The sequence below is a fragment of the Osmia bicornis genome, chromosome 3, assembly GCF_907164935.1.
Source record: "Osmia bicornis bicornis chromosome 3, iOsmBic2.1, whole genome shotgun sequence".
Classification (NCBI taxonomy): Eukaryota; Metazoa; Arthropoda; class Insecta; order Hymenoptera; family Megachilidae; genus Osmia; species Osmia bicornis.
In genome coordinates this window covers 3,194,083-3,211,659 of record NC_060218.1, presented here as the reverse complement: position 1 = coordinate 3,211,659, position 17,577 = coordinate 3,194,083, and the positions used below count along the sequence as shown (strand labels likewise).

At 29.8% G+C, this 17,577-nt stretch overlaps 3 protein-coding genes across 11 annotated transcripts in view; 1 reads left to right on the top strand and 2 right to left on the bottom strand.

Moving 5' to 3' along the window:
• Positions 1 to 14,193, top strand: part of LOC114877329 (protein lap4) — a 36,009-nt gene extending 21,816 nt beyond the window's left edge. Inside the window, exons 19-36 of one of the 9 annotated variants that reach the window (XR_003789548.2) lie at positions 16 to 96; positions 192 to 992; positions 1,963 to 2,070; positions 2,164 to 2,343; positions 2,768 to 2,797; positions 3,329 to 3,487; positions 3,553 to 3,933; positions 4,022 to 4,174; positions 7,241 to 7,678; positions 7,972 to 8,083; positions 8,170 to 8,226; positions 8,309 to 8,426; positions 9,801 to 9,906; positions 10,115 to 10,228; positions 10,315 to 10,443; positions 10,673 to 10,873; positions 11,250 to 11,342; positions 11,621 to 11,713. Coding sequence is in view for 8 of the 9 variants with exons in the window: in XM_029189758.2 (XP_029045591.2) it covers positions 16 to 96; positions 192 to 992; positions 1,963 to 2,070; positions 2,164 to 2,343; positions 2,768 to 2,797; positions 3,329 to 3,487; positions 3,553 to 3,933; positions 4,022 to 4,174; positions 7,241 to 7,678; positions 7,972 to 8,083; positions 8,170 to 8,226; positions 8,309 to 8,426; positions 9,801 to 9,906; positions 10,115 to 10,228; positions 10,315 to 10,443; positions 10,673 to 10,873; positions 11,621 to 11,890 (3,438 nt within the window). In the remaining variant the exon portion in view is untranslated. Of the gene's footprint in view, positions 1 to 15; positions 97 to 191; positions 993 to 1,962; positions 2,071 to 2,163; positions 2,344 to 2,767; positions 2,798 to 3,328; positions 3,488 to 3,552; positions 3,934 to 4,021; positions 4,175 to 7,240; positions 7,679 to 7,971; positions 8,084 to 8,169; positions 8,227 to 8,308; positions 8,427 to 9,777; positions 9,907 to 10,114; positions 10,229 to 10,314; positions 10,444 to 10,672; positions 10,874 to 11,249; positions 11,343 to 11,620 lie in introns of those variants that run through there. The other 8 variants (XM_029189801.2, XM_029189758.2, XM_029189778.2 and 5 more) reach the window with 8 other exon arrangements.
• Positions 14,194 to 14,238: 45 nt separating this feature from the next.
• On the bottom strand, positions 14,239 to 15,503 carry LOC114877753 (33 kDa inner dynein arm light chain, axonemal). The gene is made up of 6 exons (XM_029190733.2): positions 15,350 to 15,503; positions 15,109 to 15,264; positions 14,910 to 15,042; positions 14,693 to 14,838; positions 14,436 to 14,633; positions 14,239 to 14,372 (listed from the first exon to the last, which is right to left on the bottom strand). The coding sequence occupies exons 1-6, from the start codon at positions 15,440 to 15,442 to the stop codon at positions 14,337 to 14,339; spliced, it is 762 nt and encodes a 253-aa protein (XP_029046566.1). The 5' UTR covers positions 15,443 to 15,503; the 3' UTR covers positions 14,239 to 14,336.
• Positions 15,504 to 15,606: 103 nt separating this feature from the next.
• Positions 15,607 to 17,570, bottom strand: LOC114877747 (alpha-2-macroglobulin receptor-associated protein). Its single transcript, XM_029190719.2, has 7 exons — positions 17,177 to 17,570; positions 16,957 to 17,098; positions 16,708 to 16,878; positions 16,527 to 16,637; positions 16,337 to 16,451; positions 16,105 to 16,261; positions 15,607 to 16,046 (listed from the first exon to the last, which is right to left on the bottom strand). The coding sequence occupies exons 1-7, from the start codon at positions 17,375 to 17,377 to the stop codon at positions 15,843 to 15,845; spliced, it is 1,101 nt and encodes a 366-aa protein (XP_029046552.1). The 5' UTR covers positions 17,378 to 17,570; the 3' UTR covers positions 15,607 to 15,842.
• Positions 17,571 to 17,577: the final 7 nt, after the last annotated feature.

Sequence of the window (17,577 nt, the reverse complement as noted above, 5' to 3'; positions counted from 1 at the left end):
AATACAATTTTCTAGGCGATATATATCTCAAGAATAACCGATGGTGGTGTGGCACAAAAAGATGGTAAATTATTAGTTGGGGACAAAGTAATATCTGTAAGTGTTACAATTCATACAATTCATGTGATAACATGTTTAATTATAATTCCGTATATATTTTATCTTCTAATGTTTAATATATTAATTTCCAGATAAATGGTGTTGAAATGAGAGGAGCTAAACATGAACAAGCAGTTGCTTTGTTAACAGGCTTGGAAAGATTCGTTCGACTAGTAGTCGAACGTGAAATTCCAATTTCCCAAGCGAACGCAGCCACGGTTGTAACACCTTCAGAAAAATCACCACGTGTTATTGGGGCTCCTAAACCATATACAGGATTGTATAATGCAAATAGTTATATTGCAAATAAGCCAGGGTATACCAGCTATCGACGTTCCGTCGATGCTGATAGGACTTTATCTCCGAGTCCCACTTCAAAAACACCGCCTCCCATGAAAATAGAAATTACTGAGACGACCAAAATGAATGGCGTTACAGAAACAGGAGGCTCCGTTAAGAATGCTCCATCAATATCGCCAAGTCCGACAAATAGTCAACCGCATCCACAACCTGCTCCGAGGCATAGCATTTCACAGCCGACGATTACACCCACGACAACTGCTAGCTCGACGCCTACCTCTCCTACAGAGCCTAGGTCAACCTCACCCCAGGAAGACATACAGGTACCGAAGCCTATCACCAACGAAGAATTTCAGGCTATGATTCCCGCTCATTTCCTTCGTCCTACATCCTCGCCATCGCCAGACCCCCATCAAGGCCCTATCGTGACGGTGACAATAAAACAGCCTGATAATCTACCTGGAGATGTTAATTTTCCTCCGGCTCCTACCACTCTTGGTAAAGTTACTGAGACCATCACAAAGAGCACTCTCACCGAGACCGTCGTAACTAGGGTGACCGAAAATCAATTGGTACCACCAGTGATTATTGAGGTATGTGCTTGGTAGTTAGATGCATGAATTACGTTGTACATGCAATTTGAAGAAATGCAAAATTGTTATTGAGAAATTATTGTTTCGTTATTTTTTAAATAGCGATAAAAAAGAAAGTTTGAGAATCATATAACTTTCTAAATATTGAGATTATAATTACTTCTTCTTCGATATGGGAATAGTAGCATTTTTTAAAAATATTTTAAACTAAAGTTAAGTATTTAACACTCGTGGTCCATTAACTTATGTATTTCCATGCTTGGATGATAATCACAATGTTGATAAATATCATTTAACAATATTCCTACTTTGGAATTATAACATTAAAACGTTTTTTAGCACGTTTCACTGCAATCAATTAAGATTCTAAATAATTACAATTTACAAAATGGTGGTTAAGTGGTTTTCCTTTTTGTGCATGCTTAATAAAGAAAATGTTTTTATAAATTCGCATTACTTTATACAGCAATGCTTGGTACGTGTTTTTGTGGGATTGTTTTTTGATTAAAAAAAATATTTTATTTTCTTGTATAAGAAACCATTCAAAATTGTTGTGGGCATTGTTTATAAAAGTATCTAATTTGGCACAAATTATATACTTATTATTGCATGCTTATATATTTTAAATGTGTTGTTGTCAACTTGATTCATTTATTCAATATAATTATTTCTCTCTTGTACCTTGTGTTCATTGCTAAAATAAAAGTACTTGATAGGAATTGGTTGTATGGGATGTTGTGCTATATTTTATACATTGGGGTGCTTATCCTCTGGCATGGAAATAGGTAAGTAGTAAAGTTAATCATTATTGTATTATTAATACGTTACTATATTATACATTCATGCATTTGTATTAATCCATTATAAGTGCATAATGTATTATTAAAATAATTCATTTAAATAGCTTAAGTAAAATAAGAACTTTGAAAGGTATCATAAATTTTAATTTAATAATAAAATTTTTGTTTAGGATGTAGTTCTTGTGAAAGAGGGATCTTTAGGATTCAGTATCATTGGTGGTACAGATCATTCTTGTACACCATTTGGTGCAAAAGAACCAGGAATTTTCATATCACATGTAAGTATTTTCCTTGTAAAACTTCACTCTGGGTTTTGTTATATTATAATTATAAACAAATTGCTGTATAAGCGTTGTGTATAAACATATTAGGTTGTACCTGGTGGTATTGCTGCAAAATCTGGTAAATTAAGGATGGGTGATAGAATACTGAAGGTAAACGGTACTGATGTAACAAAAGCTACTCATCAAGAGGCTGTGATGGAACTTTTACGACCAGGAGATCAAATTATTCTTACTGTTCAACATGATCCATTACCAGAGAATTACCAGGTAAATATTTGTAATGTATTCATTGACGTGCTTGCTAGATATTGCACACAGTTTCCGCTTAATTACAAAATAGCTTTCTAGTTCAAACACGCTTACAGAAATGTAATTTTGTCGATCACTAATTCACAGTGAATGTTTTTTAATCATCCTGAGTTTCACAATTTTTAGTGTTCAAATATTGAAATAATTTAAAACTAAATATAAAAATTGCAAACGTAAATATGTGCATACATTTAATTCACCTAAGAATGTACATAAAAAATAGTAATTTTAACTAGGCAGAAAATAGAATAGAGCTGAAACATTCGATTATTAGTACTTCACGCATTATGCTAATTATAATCAGTGCTTATCATTTGCAAACAATGGCACTCGGTGCTTACAATCATTTCTTAATGCCATTATTTATAATTTGTCCTACAAGCTGGTCGAAATAGAGTACATCCCTGTGACAGTAAGTACTCAATTTATTTGACCTGGTTTGTTTTTTATTTCTATACTATGCTTATTCTTTTGTTCAGGCTGCAAACAAGCTCGGCACTAAATCATGAACAATTGCTTTTCTGCCTTGGCTGATATTATATAGAATTTTACAGTTTTGTTTTTTCTTTAACGTGCTTTATATGCTTTGTGTTAAATTGAAAAACCTATGTAATAAAATAAAAGTCATTGTACAGTATCGAGCATAATAGACTTTTTCAGGGAAATGGTTCATTTTCCAATCTCTACTTTAACATCGTCAGAATTACGATATTGAGAAGTCCTGCTCCTCCTATATCACCATTTTCCCTCGGGAAGATTATTTTATTCGATATTGTACATTGTATTTATGATTTATATAAGAATATGCAAGATAATTAAAAATTAAATTTTTATGTGGTTTAATATTTCAAAGTCAGATTAAGGGAATAAAAATTTTGTAAATTTTAAATAAAATAGTGCGAAAAGTGGTAAAAATATATTTAACACTAATATTATATTTTAGGAATTGGTTATAACGAAAGAACCAGGAGAAAAACTGGGCATGCACATAAAAGGCGGACTTCGAGGACAAAAGGGTAATCCCCTTGATCACACGGACGAAGGAGTTTTTATATCTAAAATAAATTCAGGTGGCGCAGCTAAAAGAGATGGAAGACTGAAGGTAACAATAGCTTATAAAAACAATAAGCTTCTTGTACGGTATTGTTATTATGTTTTCAATTTTAGGTTGGCATGAGACTATTGGAAGTGAATGGTACATCATTATTAGGTGCAACTCATCAAGAAGCAGTAAATATACTGCGTTGTTCAGGAAACACAATTACATTGGTAGTTTGTAAGGGGTATGATAAAAACGAAGTTGAACCAGTGTACCCCGTATCCGATGGAAGAGATTCTAAGGAATCTAGAACATCGAAGGAGTTCAAAGATCCTGCAGCCGATGGTACTAAATCTTTATCACAGAGTGTATCCAGTTTAGATCGCGACGACGAAGAAGCGGCAACACTCAGGCAAGAGCAAGAAATGAAAGCTGAACTTGTGGCATGGGAACAAGAAGAAAGAGAACGTGCTTTGCTTGAGCATAGAGAAAAGTCTACTCCTGAAAAAGTAAAATTATAATAAGAATACACTCACTACATAAGGTTATTCTATTTGTTATAATATTAATATTAACAATAATTATATTGTTAAACAGGTATTAGATGTAGTAAGAGCAGCTGAATCATTAGTAAGCAAGTCAAATAGTCCTGTCGATATGGTTCCACCAAAATCACCAGGTGGCACTAAAGATCTCAAAACGACTACCATTGTAATGAGCAAACATACTTTAGCACCACAAAATACAAATGTAAGTATTTTTTTAATTTTACCAATTTTAAGTCACAAATTGGTTGTATTTGCATGTTTTTAAAAGTATTATTTAACTTGCAAGCAGTGAATTGCTTTTACTATTTATATTGGAACAATTTTACTAACATTTTTGTAGAATATTATGATTAAACTATAATATTTAAGTGATATTTAACAAAAATTTCTACGTAATTGGATTTCAATTTTCCTTCACTTAATTTTATAATTATTTTAAAAGCACACGAATAATTTATGAATGTAAATTATTATATATTTACAGAATGTTAACATTCCTGCATATGTGACTGCTTGATCCATTTTAATTTTATATAAGATTGTCTATGTTTATTCTTTTTTACTATAAGTTCTTTGAAACTTACTGCTTTTAATTTTAAGTTTCATTTACATGAGTTTCAGTGTGCATGAGTCTGGTGTGCGTTTTGTAGTATAGAAGAATCATTCGTTTATTTGCTCATGTATTTTCTGTGTATGTGTACTCATGGATACATACACGTGTGATATATTAACAGACATATTACACACTTTATTAATGGCACTAATGGAACAAAAGGAGGGACACATTCGATTATTCAAATTGTAAATGATAAAGACTTAGACCGGAATATGGAAAAATTATTATGGTACAATGTATTGAGAAAACTAGATTTTTCTTCCCTAACGACAAGAAACATGATTGACACATTCAAACTTAATCTATTACAGACAAGTTTTATAATTTACAAATATTTTGTACAAGCATGGCCCATAATTCTTATTTTAAGTGACATTTCATTTCGCAGAAACTTAAATACATTCCTCAATTTGTTACCACCTATAGAACAATTATAATATTTGTCGTTATCCATACATTCACCATGAATCTCATTATTTTTAGTATGTGACGCATGAAATGTACATTTGTCAGTGTTCTTAGCGTCGCATGCTCTCCTGAGCGGCAAAACAAGAGATATTTCACGTGTTTACAGACAGTGGAAGGTGATAGTGCTACTTTGGCTGCCCTCTAACAGGAGTGAGTCTGTTCGACCCTCTACTCATTTTCCCTGTGTCTACGTCCATACCTCTGAATTCGCGGGACTGTGCCATAATAAATTATTCTAAGGAATTCATGTCGTTAACTCGCATAATCATAATGTTTATTGCGTTTCATGAGTATCATTGTTGTACAATTTAACTATCGTTACTCCGTTTGTTACTGATACTGCCATTATAATATTAAGTGTAATTATTGCGAATATGCTGACTGGTTGGGTTGATTCTGTGATTGTTTCCTTGTTTTGATCCAATATGGGATCAAAATCTTTAATCATCACAAAAGTTGTGATATCTTCCTTAACTACATGACTTTCATGTATATATCCATTGCTTCTTTGTTTATAAATATCGGTTAAAAGATGAAAAATGAAAAGATATTTCTGTGATAGGTAGGCAGACGTCATAGACGATAAAAAAAACTTCCCACGTATTTACGGATATTTTTTAGCAATATTTGTACATTGATTCATACATTTGTTTCGTAATGTATTTTGAAATATTAGAAATATGATGGACAATTACTTATTGTAATTAAGTGAGCTTAAAAAATTATGTGAATTATTTCTTGGCACTGTGTCAGAAAATAATTGAAAGTAAGAAAAGTATAATTCTCATCAGTATAATTTCTGAAAAATAATTCAGTGCCTATTTTCGAAATTTCATTGCTTACTTCTAATATATTATTCCGAATAATCTTGTTTATTCAGTAGTTTCCATTTGCAATACTGAGAAAAAGATTTGTTTTATTGTTATTTTTTTACAAATATTTTGTAAAAAAAGTGCTACAAATGTTTTTTGTATTATTAACAAAATAGTTAATATAAAGGAATATAGAATATTTTACTACTTCCAGAAATGTAAACATTATCATACAGTAGAGAACAGTTTACATGTAATTTATAGTTACACTTCATTTTATATATTTTATTTACTGAAAAGGAAAAAAAATAATCAGTGCGCGTGTTACTAATTATGGGAGTGTATCCAAGGATATCACGTTCTAATCATTCAGTATTGTCCACTATATAATTTGTTGAAACATGAAATGATTATTTCATGAAGCATTTGTTCATCTAGCATTTTTGTTTTTTCTAAGTTATAAATGCTAGCACTCTTGGATGGTTACTTACTTCTACAGTAAACTCATATCACTATTAAAATATAAATTAATGTATTGTATTCTACAAATTTTCTATAAATGTTATATGTTGATATAAATCTAATGGACCAGATGTTTATATATTATTACAAACTATAAAGATAAGATAGTATTTATCTAATTGTAAAAAAAAAAGAAAAATAATGTTAATGTTGAAGTTCCAGTTGACAGACATAAAAAATGAAATATGTGCAGTGCTTTATTCAGATATATCAATGCGGCAGGTTCTTCTGGAAGTAATTACAAGTTATCCCATTAATATTATTATATTGCGGGAGTATAAATTTTTCATATTCATATTTAGTAACACAGAAATCAGAGTTCCTGTTACTGAATTATCATCTGGGATAAAAAATCACTTTGTTTCAGAATATCTTGTGATGCATTGATATGTATGGAAACATGATGGATAGGGTACAAATATGAAGTAACTTTATAAATTCGATTTTAACTTGTTTGAAATCATTGGAAAGGGTATACAGAGAAAATTATGCGCAAAGCTGCATGAATTGTTGCAATAATAGTACAATTGATATAATATTGAATGTATAGATGGTAAAAAAAAAAAAAAAAAGAAGAATAATGAATGAATAAGTTCAAAACTGATTCCTTTTTAATTCTAATATAGATTTTGTATGAGATGTAGTATTGAAAAATAAATCTGTTTTTAAAGTATAATAATAAATTTCACAAAGACAATTTTGTTAATCTTAGAGAAACTAAAAAATATCTACTTCTTAAAAGTTATTTTATGTAGTTTATAATGATGGTTTCATATTTTTATTATATCTTATTGTACACTTAAACATTGAATTAACTTTACTAATACGATTCTTCATGTTATTTACTCAGTCACTGAGGGAAGAGAGAGCTGTAGCACCAGTGGACAATTCGTCGCCTCAGTCTCCGGTCTCTGCTCTTACTCCATCAAAGAATATCAATCGTAATACTACTGCCCAAACCTTGCCCTCTCCAAAGAAAAAAAGTTCTGCGCCAAAACGTAGCATTACGTTCGCTGATCTTCCTCCAGTTTCCAGAGAAGAATCAATTAATTATACCTATTCGCCTAAAATGAAAGAGGAACGGCCATCATCCTTGCATGATAAATTTACTTCAGATCCTCAGATTGGTTCTTATAAGAAAGTTTATCATAGTCCTACTCAAACTACTCGTTTCAAACTTCCTCCAACACCTTTAACTGCTCCTATGTCCATAGAAGATCATGGCACTTCGGCTTCTTTTAGCAAACGACAGAACGCACGCTCTGTTGATGGGAATATTCAGGTTGAGGTGGGTTTAAAAAGCATGTTTTAAGTAGCACTAATGCACTACTCTTACTTGACACTGTTTATTATGAACGTTGGTATGTTTAAATTATAGAATTCTATTATATATAGAATGTACATATAACGCATTAACAAAATTATTTTGGGTACAAATTGGCATGCTTGCAAAAGGTTCAAGTATTGGGTGGAATTGTTATAAAATAAGTTATCCTTTATACGTTGTACTTTATGAAATTTCTGCACCAAGGTGAAATGTTTATTACCATGTAATAATAATTATCAAATGTTTTAATTCAGTCTTCACCAACACCATCACCAACTCCACCTCTAGTAAAGATGTCAGTTAGCGACAAAAAGAAATTGTTTGAAAGTGCCATGGAGGAACATCTAAAACCTTCGCCTAAACCAGGTTGGTAATAATGTGCAGCATGTGCTTTAATAAGTTTCAGATATATGATTTCATTCTTTTTTTTTTCTTTATTCCTTTTATTTTAGAAAAAGTATTCAGTTTTCTAAGTCAGGATGAAGTTGAGAAAATGAAGCAAGAAGAAGGTACACTATCAATTTAACAATCGATTCTACCGATTTATTAATTATTTGTATGATTACAAGTTATATTATTATATATTTTTAGAAAAAAAGATTGCCACTTTAACACGAGATGAGTTAAAATCATGGGCTCAACTTGATGAAAATGAAGGTTTAGAAGATTTGGAGGAAACACTAGAAGATCAGGATAACAGGCGACCTAAGTAAGCTAAATTGTACTCATTCTACGCATTTGAACGTGTGGTTATTAAAATCTTTTACCTTATTATTCCCTTTCTTTTGTTTCCGTTTCTTTATTGTCTGCATACCACAAAATAAGGAAAGACAAAACAGAAAACAATGACTATTAGTGATTGCAAACATGTAATGTACCAATATTGAAAACATGATAATGACTGTATAATTTTTTTTTTAATATTCACGATTTCATTCATCATTTTTCAATACTAAACATACAGAAAATTAAGATATTTTATGGTATCATCTTTTAAACGAACCATCGTTGTATTGGCGTACTAGATTTCAGTAGATTATTGATCGCAAAAAGAAGAGAATCAAACTAATTTGCATTATATACTTGAGTATTATAGCACTTTATTTAGTCCAAGTTCATGTTTTAAATACATTTCTGTATATATAAATATAAAATAATGTAATCATACTAGTTGTTTTCCACTTGTAAGATGCTAGATGTAATTCTCTTATATTATGTAGAATATTGACTAGTAGCTTTAAAGATAATATGGGACGGATTTTTACATCTTTTTGCTTCTATGATAAAATTTACGATCAAAATAGCTTCAACGTTTTATATGAACGTATATAATAGGACTGAATATCGTGTAAATATCAGTATTTTTATATCTACGATAAGTTTTATATGTGTATATAACTTGTATTGGGTGTTTTTTGTTTTAGCTATTGTTTTATTACAAGTGTGCATGCTTATTACAATCAGCGTATAAGTGATTTCGTTACATATTAGCGATTGCTTTATCTTTTTTTTATAAATAACGTATACTTGTACATAGGCTTATGAATTTACATTCACATTGTACCTTGCAGTTAAGGTTGTGGTTGTGCTTATACAGGCATTTACTGCACAAACAAAAGTTGCAGTCTTATCTAATAAGATGTTTAAAAAAATGATGTGTATCAGAATATAAATTTGTTATAAACCAAAACATATGCTTTAACGCACTTCCTTTTTACATGCACTGCAAGCGAATTTTTAAAGATTCTGAAGAATAGTTATTATTTATTCAACCACTAACAACATTTGTTTGTAGTTTTATTTATGCAATAGTTTCATTCCTGTTTCGAATGGTAATGTAGAAATAATTATTTTTTAGAATCTCTTAGCACCGATGCCTCCATTATTTATAGACTTAGTTGTTGTGTAGTAGTTGAACCTTTTTTTGTATCGTTATCGTTTTGTACATAAGTCATATACGATACATTTTTTTTTTTGCCTTTGTACTGAACGTTGCTTTTGTACTTCTTCTTTTTAACGAATAAACATTACAATTTGGGCACATGTATATGATTTGTCAGTGTGCATGCTCGTTACCTTGCAGTAGCCGACTGAGCTCGCGAAGTTCGATCCCCCTTCTGCAGAACCTTCCAAGCAGTGTAAGGACAGCAAAAGCAGAACGTCGCTTGAAGGAGAGACTGGTACAGGAGGTATTCATCTTCTTGAATCTTTTTTTAGTCATTCCAGTTTCTCATTTGCATTAATAATATACTCCAAAATTTGTTGAGCATATCAGGTCTAAACAATTTAATTAAAATACTGATAATTCAATAAAATGGTTTAATATAAAGAAAAATAATTGTTTAGTTTAAAATAGATCATTTTTTGTTATATTCTAACTGTTCTGTTATTTTATAGGGGATAATTTCGGATGAAGATGAAGAAAGCCATTTGAGTCCTGCTGAACAAAGAGCTTTAAGAGCAGAAAAACGTGCAGCATGGAGACAGGCGCGTTTAAAATCTCTTGAACAGGTAAACTTCAGTTTTCTAATTCTAACTTTTCGTCTTTCATAAAAGTTTATTCAAATTAATGTTCTTAATAAACATGATACATTTAGGATGCTCTTCAAGCGCAAATAGTAATTAAAAAAATGAGCGAAATGATGGATACTGCGAATAAAGCAGATACCCTGCAGGATTCCACTGATTCCGTCACTCCTGTTCCAGAATCAGAAAAGGCAGCTGATGTAAGCATCTGTAAAGTATTCTCTGGCTCACAAACCGTTAGCAACTATATAGTCTAACGACGTTGTGTTTAATATAAATTAACCAGCATATTTATATTCATTGTAATGATTTAACATAAGTATTTTACTAATTACTTCTTTGCTCGCCTGTGGTTCTAACTTAGCGTTTGTGTATTACAATGTAATGTTAACTACAACGGTATCCTCTTTGTCTGTCTTACTATCATAGTTCACTACGTTACGGCCGTCTAGTGCAGATTTTCCCAAACTTGCTGTACGCAGCAAGCTGGGTCCCCCTAAAGAGATACGCGAATCCGAGAAAGTAGTGGACGAGAAGGTCACTCGGCGTACCGAGGAATATGTGGATGAGGTGACGGGTGAACGTCGTGTACGAACAGTTGAATACGTCGAGAAGCTCATTGAGCGACAGGTACTATAAATTCTAGAACTTGCACAGAATTTAAGCACCAAATGTATCTGATCACATTATGGACTACAAACGGTTTGAGCGAGAAGGATAAGTTTCTTTAAATGATGTACTGGAAGTTAAGTTTATGTATTTGATATTTAATTGACACTAAAAGAATTCCTTTCAAAATTCTATATCGTATAAGTATTAAAAATTCACTGAAACAGTGAAAACAGAAAAAATACTCATCAAAATTTGAATAATGTAAGATATAGAAATATATATGTATGTATGTATGTTGTGTGTATGTATATGCATGCTGCCTTTATAAATTTTTGCTTTATTGCACAATATCTGACGGAGACACTAGTTCAATGGTTGTGTTTGTTGTTCCAAGAATCCAACACTGATCATGGAAGTGCAACCTGCACCACCTTGAGCAATTGATTTCATTTCCACTGACCACTAACAAACTCTTCTCACACTATTGGTAATGCTACTATTGGTTTTCTTATCTACCAGTTTACTTAAGCATGTGAAAGTACATATATTCTTTTAAAATGATACTTTACTGTAATTATTTATACGGTAGTGGTACATATTAAATTTGAATACTATAAAGCTATAAGTTTTACATTCATTGTAATTTTGTAATATAATAATTTTGAAAAGTATTTTTATATTATGATTATATTAGTGTATAAAATATTTTCAGTTTAACTTCAGATGACATTTTTTCATGTGCAATATATATATTTATGCAAATAGGTTGAAACACTTCGAGAAAAGATTATTTCACTGGAATTAAGTAATGCTGAAGACGAAGTTGAAAGTATTACCGGCACAGGAGCAAGCGATGCTGAAAGCGAAAGTGAAGAAGTTACAGGACAGTCTTCGGCTGTGAGTACACCGAAAGAAAAAACTGAAACAATTATACCTACAAATATCACTGAAGGTGCCGCTCCTAAGATAAGTGCAAATACTGTTGTTGTTTCAAAGAAAAAGAAACGAAAACGTTCGAAAAAGGGTCGTCATTGACCTAAAAAAAGGATTCTGGTGCAAAATGAAAAAAAAAATACAAAAACAAAAAGACATGTGCAAGGAAATTGGTGAAACACTTCCTTGTAAACAGCATTGTGAAAGTGTGTTCCAGTAATGTAAACATTGCATTACATTGATCTTTACATATTTTCAATTACAAATCTCGACTGTATTGGTGCATGTAGTACTACAAATCGTTCATTATATGTTGCGGATTCAAAGTATACACATGTGTGTATAAGATATCATTTCATATCCATGATTTAATGTAATTTATTTAGGTGCATTCAAAACTATGTTTATTTCTAATATACGTCGTGCTATGTTTTTAGTATCAATTATGCAGTTTCCTAAAATAATACATTTTTCAATAGGATTAGCATTTCATCTTTACTAAACTGGTGCAACCTGATAATCGGCAATCATCTTCCATATTTTATATAATGACAAAATGTATATTTAATACTTTCTTTTTTTTAGAAATTCAACTTAAAATATTTCAATTTTGAAGGAATTATTACTTTAAAAAAAATGAGATCTCTGATGGAATTATAAATTAGTATTTATATAACATCGGAATAGTATTTTTTTTTTCAATACTATGGTCTTAATTATTTTATAAAATAATTTATTAAAGTCAGATCATATAGAAAATTCATATGGTTTAATCTATATAGAATGATACACATTCCCTTTTTTAATTTTTATTTTTTTTCTTCTTTGAACTGTTACTATTATAAATAATATTCTTGTGTTGAAACTCAAGTAATTTAAACAACAGTATTTTGGTTATTGAATACGAATAATATAATTTGAAAACTTTCAATTAAATTATAATACATGATTGGCTTCAAATGTATGTAAGATAAATTATAATTAGTTAGCATGAGAATGAAAAGTAACGTAAACCACGATTAATGAAATGTGGTTTGTAAAGTATTTTATTTATTTTCCTTTAGAAATAAGTAAATTAATATATATATTATGTAAAACTGTTTTAATCTATTTGAAGATTCATTTAAAAAGCATATGTATTTAATCATATTGTTAAATATCAACATCGTTTAATCATGCATCTTTAGAAGCAATACTTTAATGTATTTAAAGTATGTTGTTCATTTAATTTAAAAGTTGCCACTAATGTAATGAACACTAGTATTGAATTTTTTAATTGTTCTAAATATAAAATTACAATACATATTCACGAATTCTATCTTTTGAATTCATTTATTTTAATTTATTTATGCTAACATTTATTATATTTTGTCGCTAGTATATTTCATTTTACAATACACCAATATATTTTTATAACTGTTTTCGATTATATACTCAATATATGTGATTTTATGGCATATAATTTGCATTGAAACTTGGTAAAATAATTAATATATATATTAATTTGGTAACATCAATAAAATATTGCAATATACGTATTATTTGTATCTTAAATTTAATTTTTCTCATTTTTCTCGTTCTTGCAATATTAAGTAAACATCATTAAGCATAAAAATAATTGTATGTTTAATAGACAATTTTTAATGAAAACAGATTGTATTTTTAGTACTAAGATTTATAAAAATTATACGTGTAAAATTACATAATGTATAATATAAGCAAAGATTAATTCAGATAAATACACTATTAACTGTGGTGTATAATGCGGTTAAAGGAGCGGGACCAATATTCTGCATATAAATTATACAACAAAAATGAAGTACATTCTTAATAGAAACATTATGTATGATTTAATATTTGTTGTCAATATTATAGCAACAACAATGAAATGATTAATGGCATTGCTTATAAGATATTGTGCAAACATTATGCCAACATTAACACATTTAAAAAAAATGAATACTCTTAATGTAAAAGTTATAGTGTTAAATGTTATAATTGTAAAATCATTTAACGCTATAACATCCTTGCAGAAAACCACGTTCGCTAATATCTTATAATTAAATTTTTTATGTTATACAAAACAGGATCATATTTGCAAACTCTCATATTAAAAGTAATAAAAATATAGAAATCGAAATAATTTATATATACCATTACAGTACTTGTATTAATTCTTATTTATATAACTAATTCAAGAAGAATAATACATTTCGTTGTATACGTTTTATATTTTGATAATATCGCATAGTTTATTTTATAAATAATAAGCTGAAACTACCGATTTCCTTAAATGTGTCAGATTAAACTAATAAAGTGCTGTTTATATGATTAGTACTAAATATTTATGGTACTAAGTTGACAAATAAATATATATTTATTTATCTGTGTTTTCTATTAAATAATATATGTTTTATAACTTTCAACATATGGATCTTTAAACAGAAGGTGCATGCAAATTTGTTTGAAGAATATAAATATAAAAATCTTATATTTAAAGGTATAACAATTAAAGAAGTGATCACTGCAATCATCATTTTTGTTCATCTTATCTTTTTGGTGCAATAATTCCTTCCAATTGCGTCTGAAAGAGATTAATGAAACAAATTAATCTTCATAAAATTGTTCAATATTTACAGTAATATACCTTTAACTGTTGATTTGTTTTTTTCAAGAATTGTATCTCTTCTGTATATTTCTTTTCTTCAGCTTCCCTTAATTCAGCTGATCTCCTTTCAGCCTGTTCAAATTTCTGTTTCAGTTCAGCAACTGTTTTCTCCAGTTCAGCTTTTTGCAATTGCAACTCATCTGCAGCAGCAATCAGATCTTCTTTTCCTTGTTCAGCCTGTAAGAATCTTAATAAAGCTTCAATATTTGTTTCTATATTAAAAATGGAATACATACCTGGAGAGCTTTACGCATACCAAAAGCAATACTGCTCTGATACAAAGTCTGATATGCAGCTAATGTCATTTTAAGTTCATCTCTAACTCGAAGTAAAAGTAAACCACGCTCGGCACAATTTACTGTCACCTGACGTATTATTTCGTCTATGGAATAATATTAAAGTTTTTAGTTTTAAATAATACAGTTTTGCAAAGGTATAATAAGAAGGCTGTACCAAAACACTGTGTGTAAAGTTCTCTACGTATTGGACATATACCAGTTTCTCTTGCTTGTCTTTGTTGCAATTTCATATCAAGTTGTTCTTGCAAATTAATAACGTCTAATCTTGTTGCTGGTGTACTTGATACCTAATTAAGAATTAGATATAGATTACATAATGCCATTTGTTTCCTTTGACACAGAGAAGCTGTTACTTGTTGAGTCCACGTTTGACCATCATCTTCCCATTGTTTAGGTGGTATAATCCTGTTTAGAATTTCAGTAGTTTCGTGTCGTGTGTCTATTGTAGGAATAGTAGTTTGAACTTTACAAGCTGTTGCTCCAATTTTTGGTGCTTGTTCTTTAGGTACCTGTTTTCATACCGAAGTGAATAAAATTGTATATTTTTAGTGGTATCATTGAAAGATACATGGCACTATTTAAAAAGAATCGAACCTTTTCTGGACGAGTTGTTACTAACACTGGATTGTCATATTTGACCAGTGTATCCATAGAAGGAATCATTCGATCTTTTATTCCTGTTGCCATTATTTAATTATGCACACTTGACTAACAGGAAACAAAATATACTCTATAACTGGCTGATTACTGACTTTTATCATAGGCGTAAGATTTGGAACTGTTAATTGTCATAGCAATATTGATGTATCAGATGTTACCAGGTAACAGTACATTCATTGAACAAAAACAACTTATACAACAAAACATTTATTGTAACAAATATCATCAAATCATATAAATTTCAAAATTACAATATAATTATCTTTTAATATAAACTTCTTAAAAATACTTCATGTAAATATATTACAAAATAATATGACATTTTTTTATTTGATCTATGTAGATTTTTCTTATACCTTTATTAGGAATATTTTTCCAAGGTAACCCTTTAATTATTACAAATATTGTTAATTATCTTTGATATGTATTAAAGTTCAGAGTGTCTCTGCATTATTTTTGCTTCGATTCCCGCGTGAAGCTTTTGAACCGTTCTAGCATGCTTTTTAATGTGTTGTTCCATAGTAGAATTATCTAAATTATAAGGCTTCCCTTGACGCGCAGCTTCTAAAGCAGCTTCCGTATGTAAATGCCGTAATTTAAGTAGTCTACCTTCATAATGTAGAAGTTCCTCCTAAGAATCACAATATGTTAAAGAAGATAATATTTTTATCTATGTGTTGTTTGTTTACCTTCAAAGAAGCACGTTCTTCTGGTGAAAATGAACTTTCCAATACAACTCGCCATAAACCTTGTACTTTAGGTTCTATAAATTCTCTGTGATTTGGACCTTTAGCAGTTAATCTATCTAAACGATCAAAATCGCTTCTGATTTCCAAATGTCTTTCCCTAAAATTTCATATTTAAAATTTATTTAACTTTATAATAAACTACAAGTAATTATATGGTGGTGCATACGTATACCTAAGCAAAGCTGCCTTTCCTAAGTAATCTAACTTTTTTCCAGGCACATCATTAGAATCCTTTTCTTCTTCTTCTTCAATGACATTCCAACTTTCTGGTTTATGATGCAAGCTATCTATAAACATTGAATATAAAAATTACATTATTTCATTTTAAATTGTTACATATCATATGTAATTTAATTACTGACTTTCATGTATTTCTGTATCCCCTGCTTCCACATCTTTCAGAAGGCTCATGTACTCATCTACTTTATCTTGATGATGTTGAAACTCATCCTTTAAAGTTTCCAATTCTTCATCTGTTAGGCAAACATTTATGATATAGTCCAAAGACTTTGTTTAAAATTTAACAAATATGTATGAACTTACATGTAAAACCTGCTAGTTCAGCTTTAGCCCATAATTTGTTCAATCTTTTATCTTTAAAAACATCTTTGGCAATATAATTACTGCCATCATTTAATGCTTTATGTTTTTTTAATAGTTCTGGATTCTCTGTATCATCAAAATGCTCCAATAACCCATAAGTGCTCATAATTCCTTTAAATAAATTTATTCCAGATTTAGATTGCTAAAGATTGCTGAAATTTAACATTCACTGTTTAATTATTAAATTACCAATAAGTTTCTTTCTTAAACGTGCTTCTTCTTCACCATTTGGATCTTTGCCATCAGATTTGAAATGCTTGTACGCAATTTCTTCTTTGTCATGAATTTTCAAATCACTGAATATGGATTGCAACTTTGGATCTGTTAAACGCTATAAAAAATCATGTTTACCTGCTGTTTTTATATATCGGTTTACGTATATAAGCTTTTATATTGCATTAATACTTACATTTTTCGCTTTTACCCAAAGAATATTTAATTTTGCCATACGAAATGGTTTATCCAGCTCACGAAGAGAGGTTGGAAACTCTAAAGGATCTTCATATTTACCTTTATTTGCTTCAGAGGAATATTTGTTAAGAGCTAAACTTATATCAAATAACAATACACACAAAAATATTGAACAACAGGTACTAGTTAACAATGCCATTCTTTTTTTAAATGCAGATTAAAAGACTTCATACACCGTTATCCAAAAGTCAATTAAATTGCTATATATAATTTTGACGACGTTTGCATTTTGCGCAGAGTCAATCACATTAATATCTAATAAATCTTAGACCTATTTTCTCATTAAATTAATCAACATTTACAAAAATAAAATATATTATGACGAATTTTTATAAAGAA

Bases quoted from the DNA above. Each gene is read 5' to 3' on its own strand.
- LOC114877753 (XM_029190733.2), bottom strand. From the start codon at position 15,442: ATGGCAACAGGAATAAAAGATCGAATGATTCCTTCTATGGATACACTG. The intron at 15,043-15,108 runs GTAACAGCTTCT...ATTCTTAATTAG, and splicing joins GTCAAACGTGGACTCAACAA to GTATCAAGTACACCAGCAAC. The intron at 14,373-14,435 runs GTATATTACTGT...AATCTCTTTCAG, and splicing joins AAACAAATCAACAGTTAAAG to ACGCAATTGGAAGGAATTAT.
- LOC114877747 (XM_029190719.2), bottom strand. From the start codon at position 17,377: ATGGCATTGTTAACTAGTACCTGTTGTTCAATATTTTTGTGTGTATTG. The intron at 16,879-16,956 runs GTAATTTAATAA...ATTTATTTAAAG, and splicing joins TTTAAGAAAGAAACTTATTG to GAATTATGAGCACTTATGGG. The intron at 16,262-16,336 runs GTATACGTATGC...ATGAAATTTTAG, and splicing joins GGAAAGGCAGCTTTGCTTAG to GGAAAGACATTTGGAAATCA.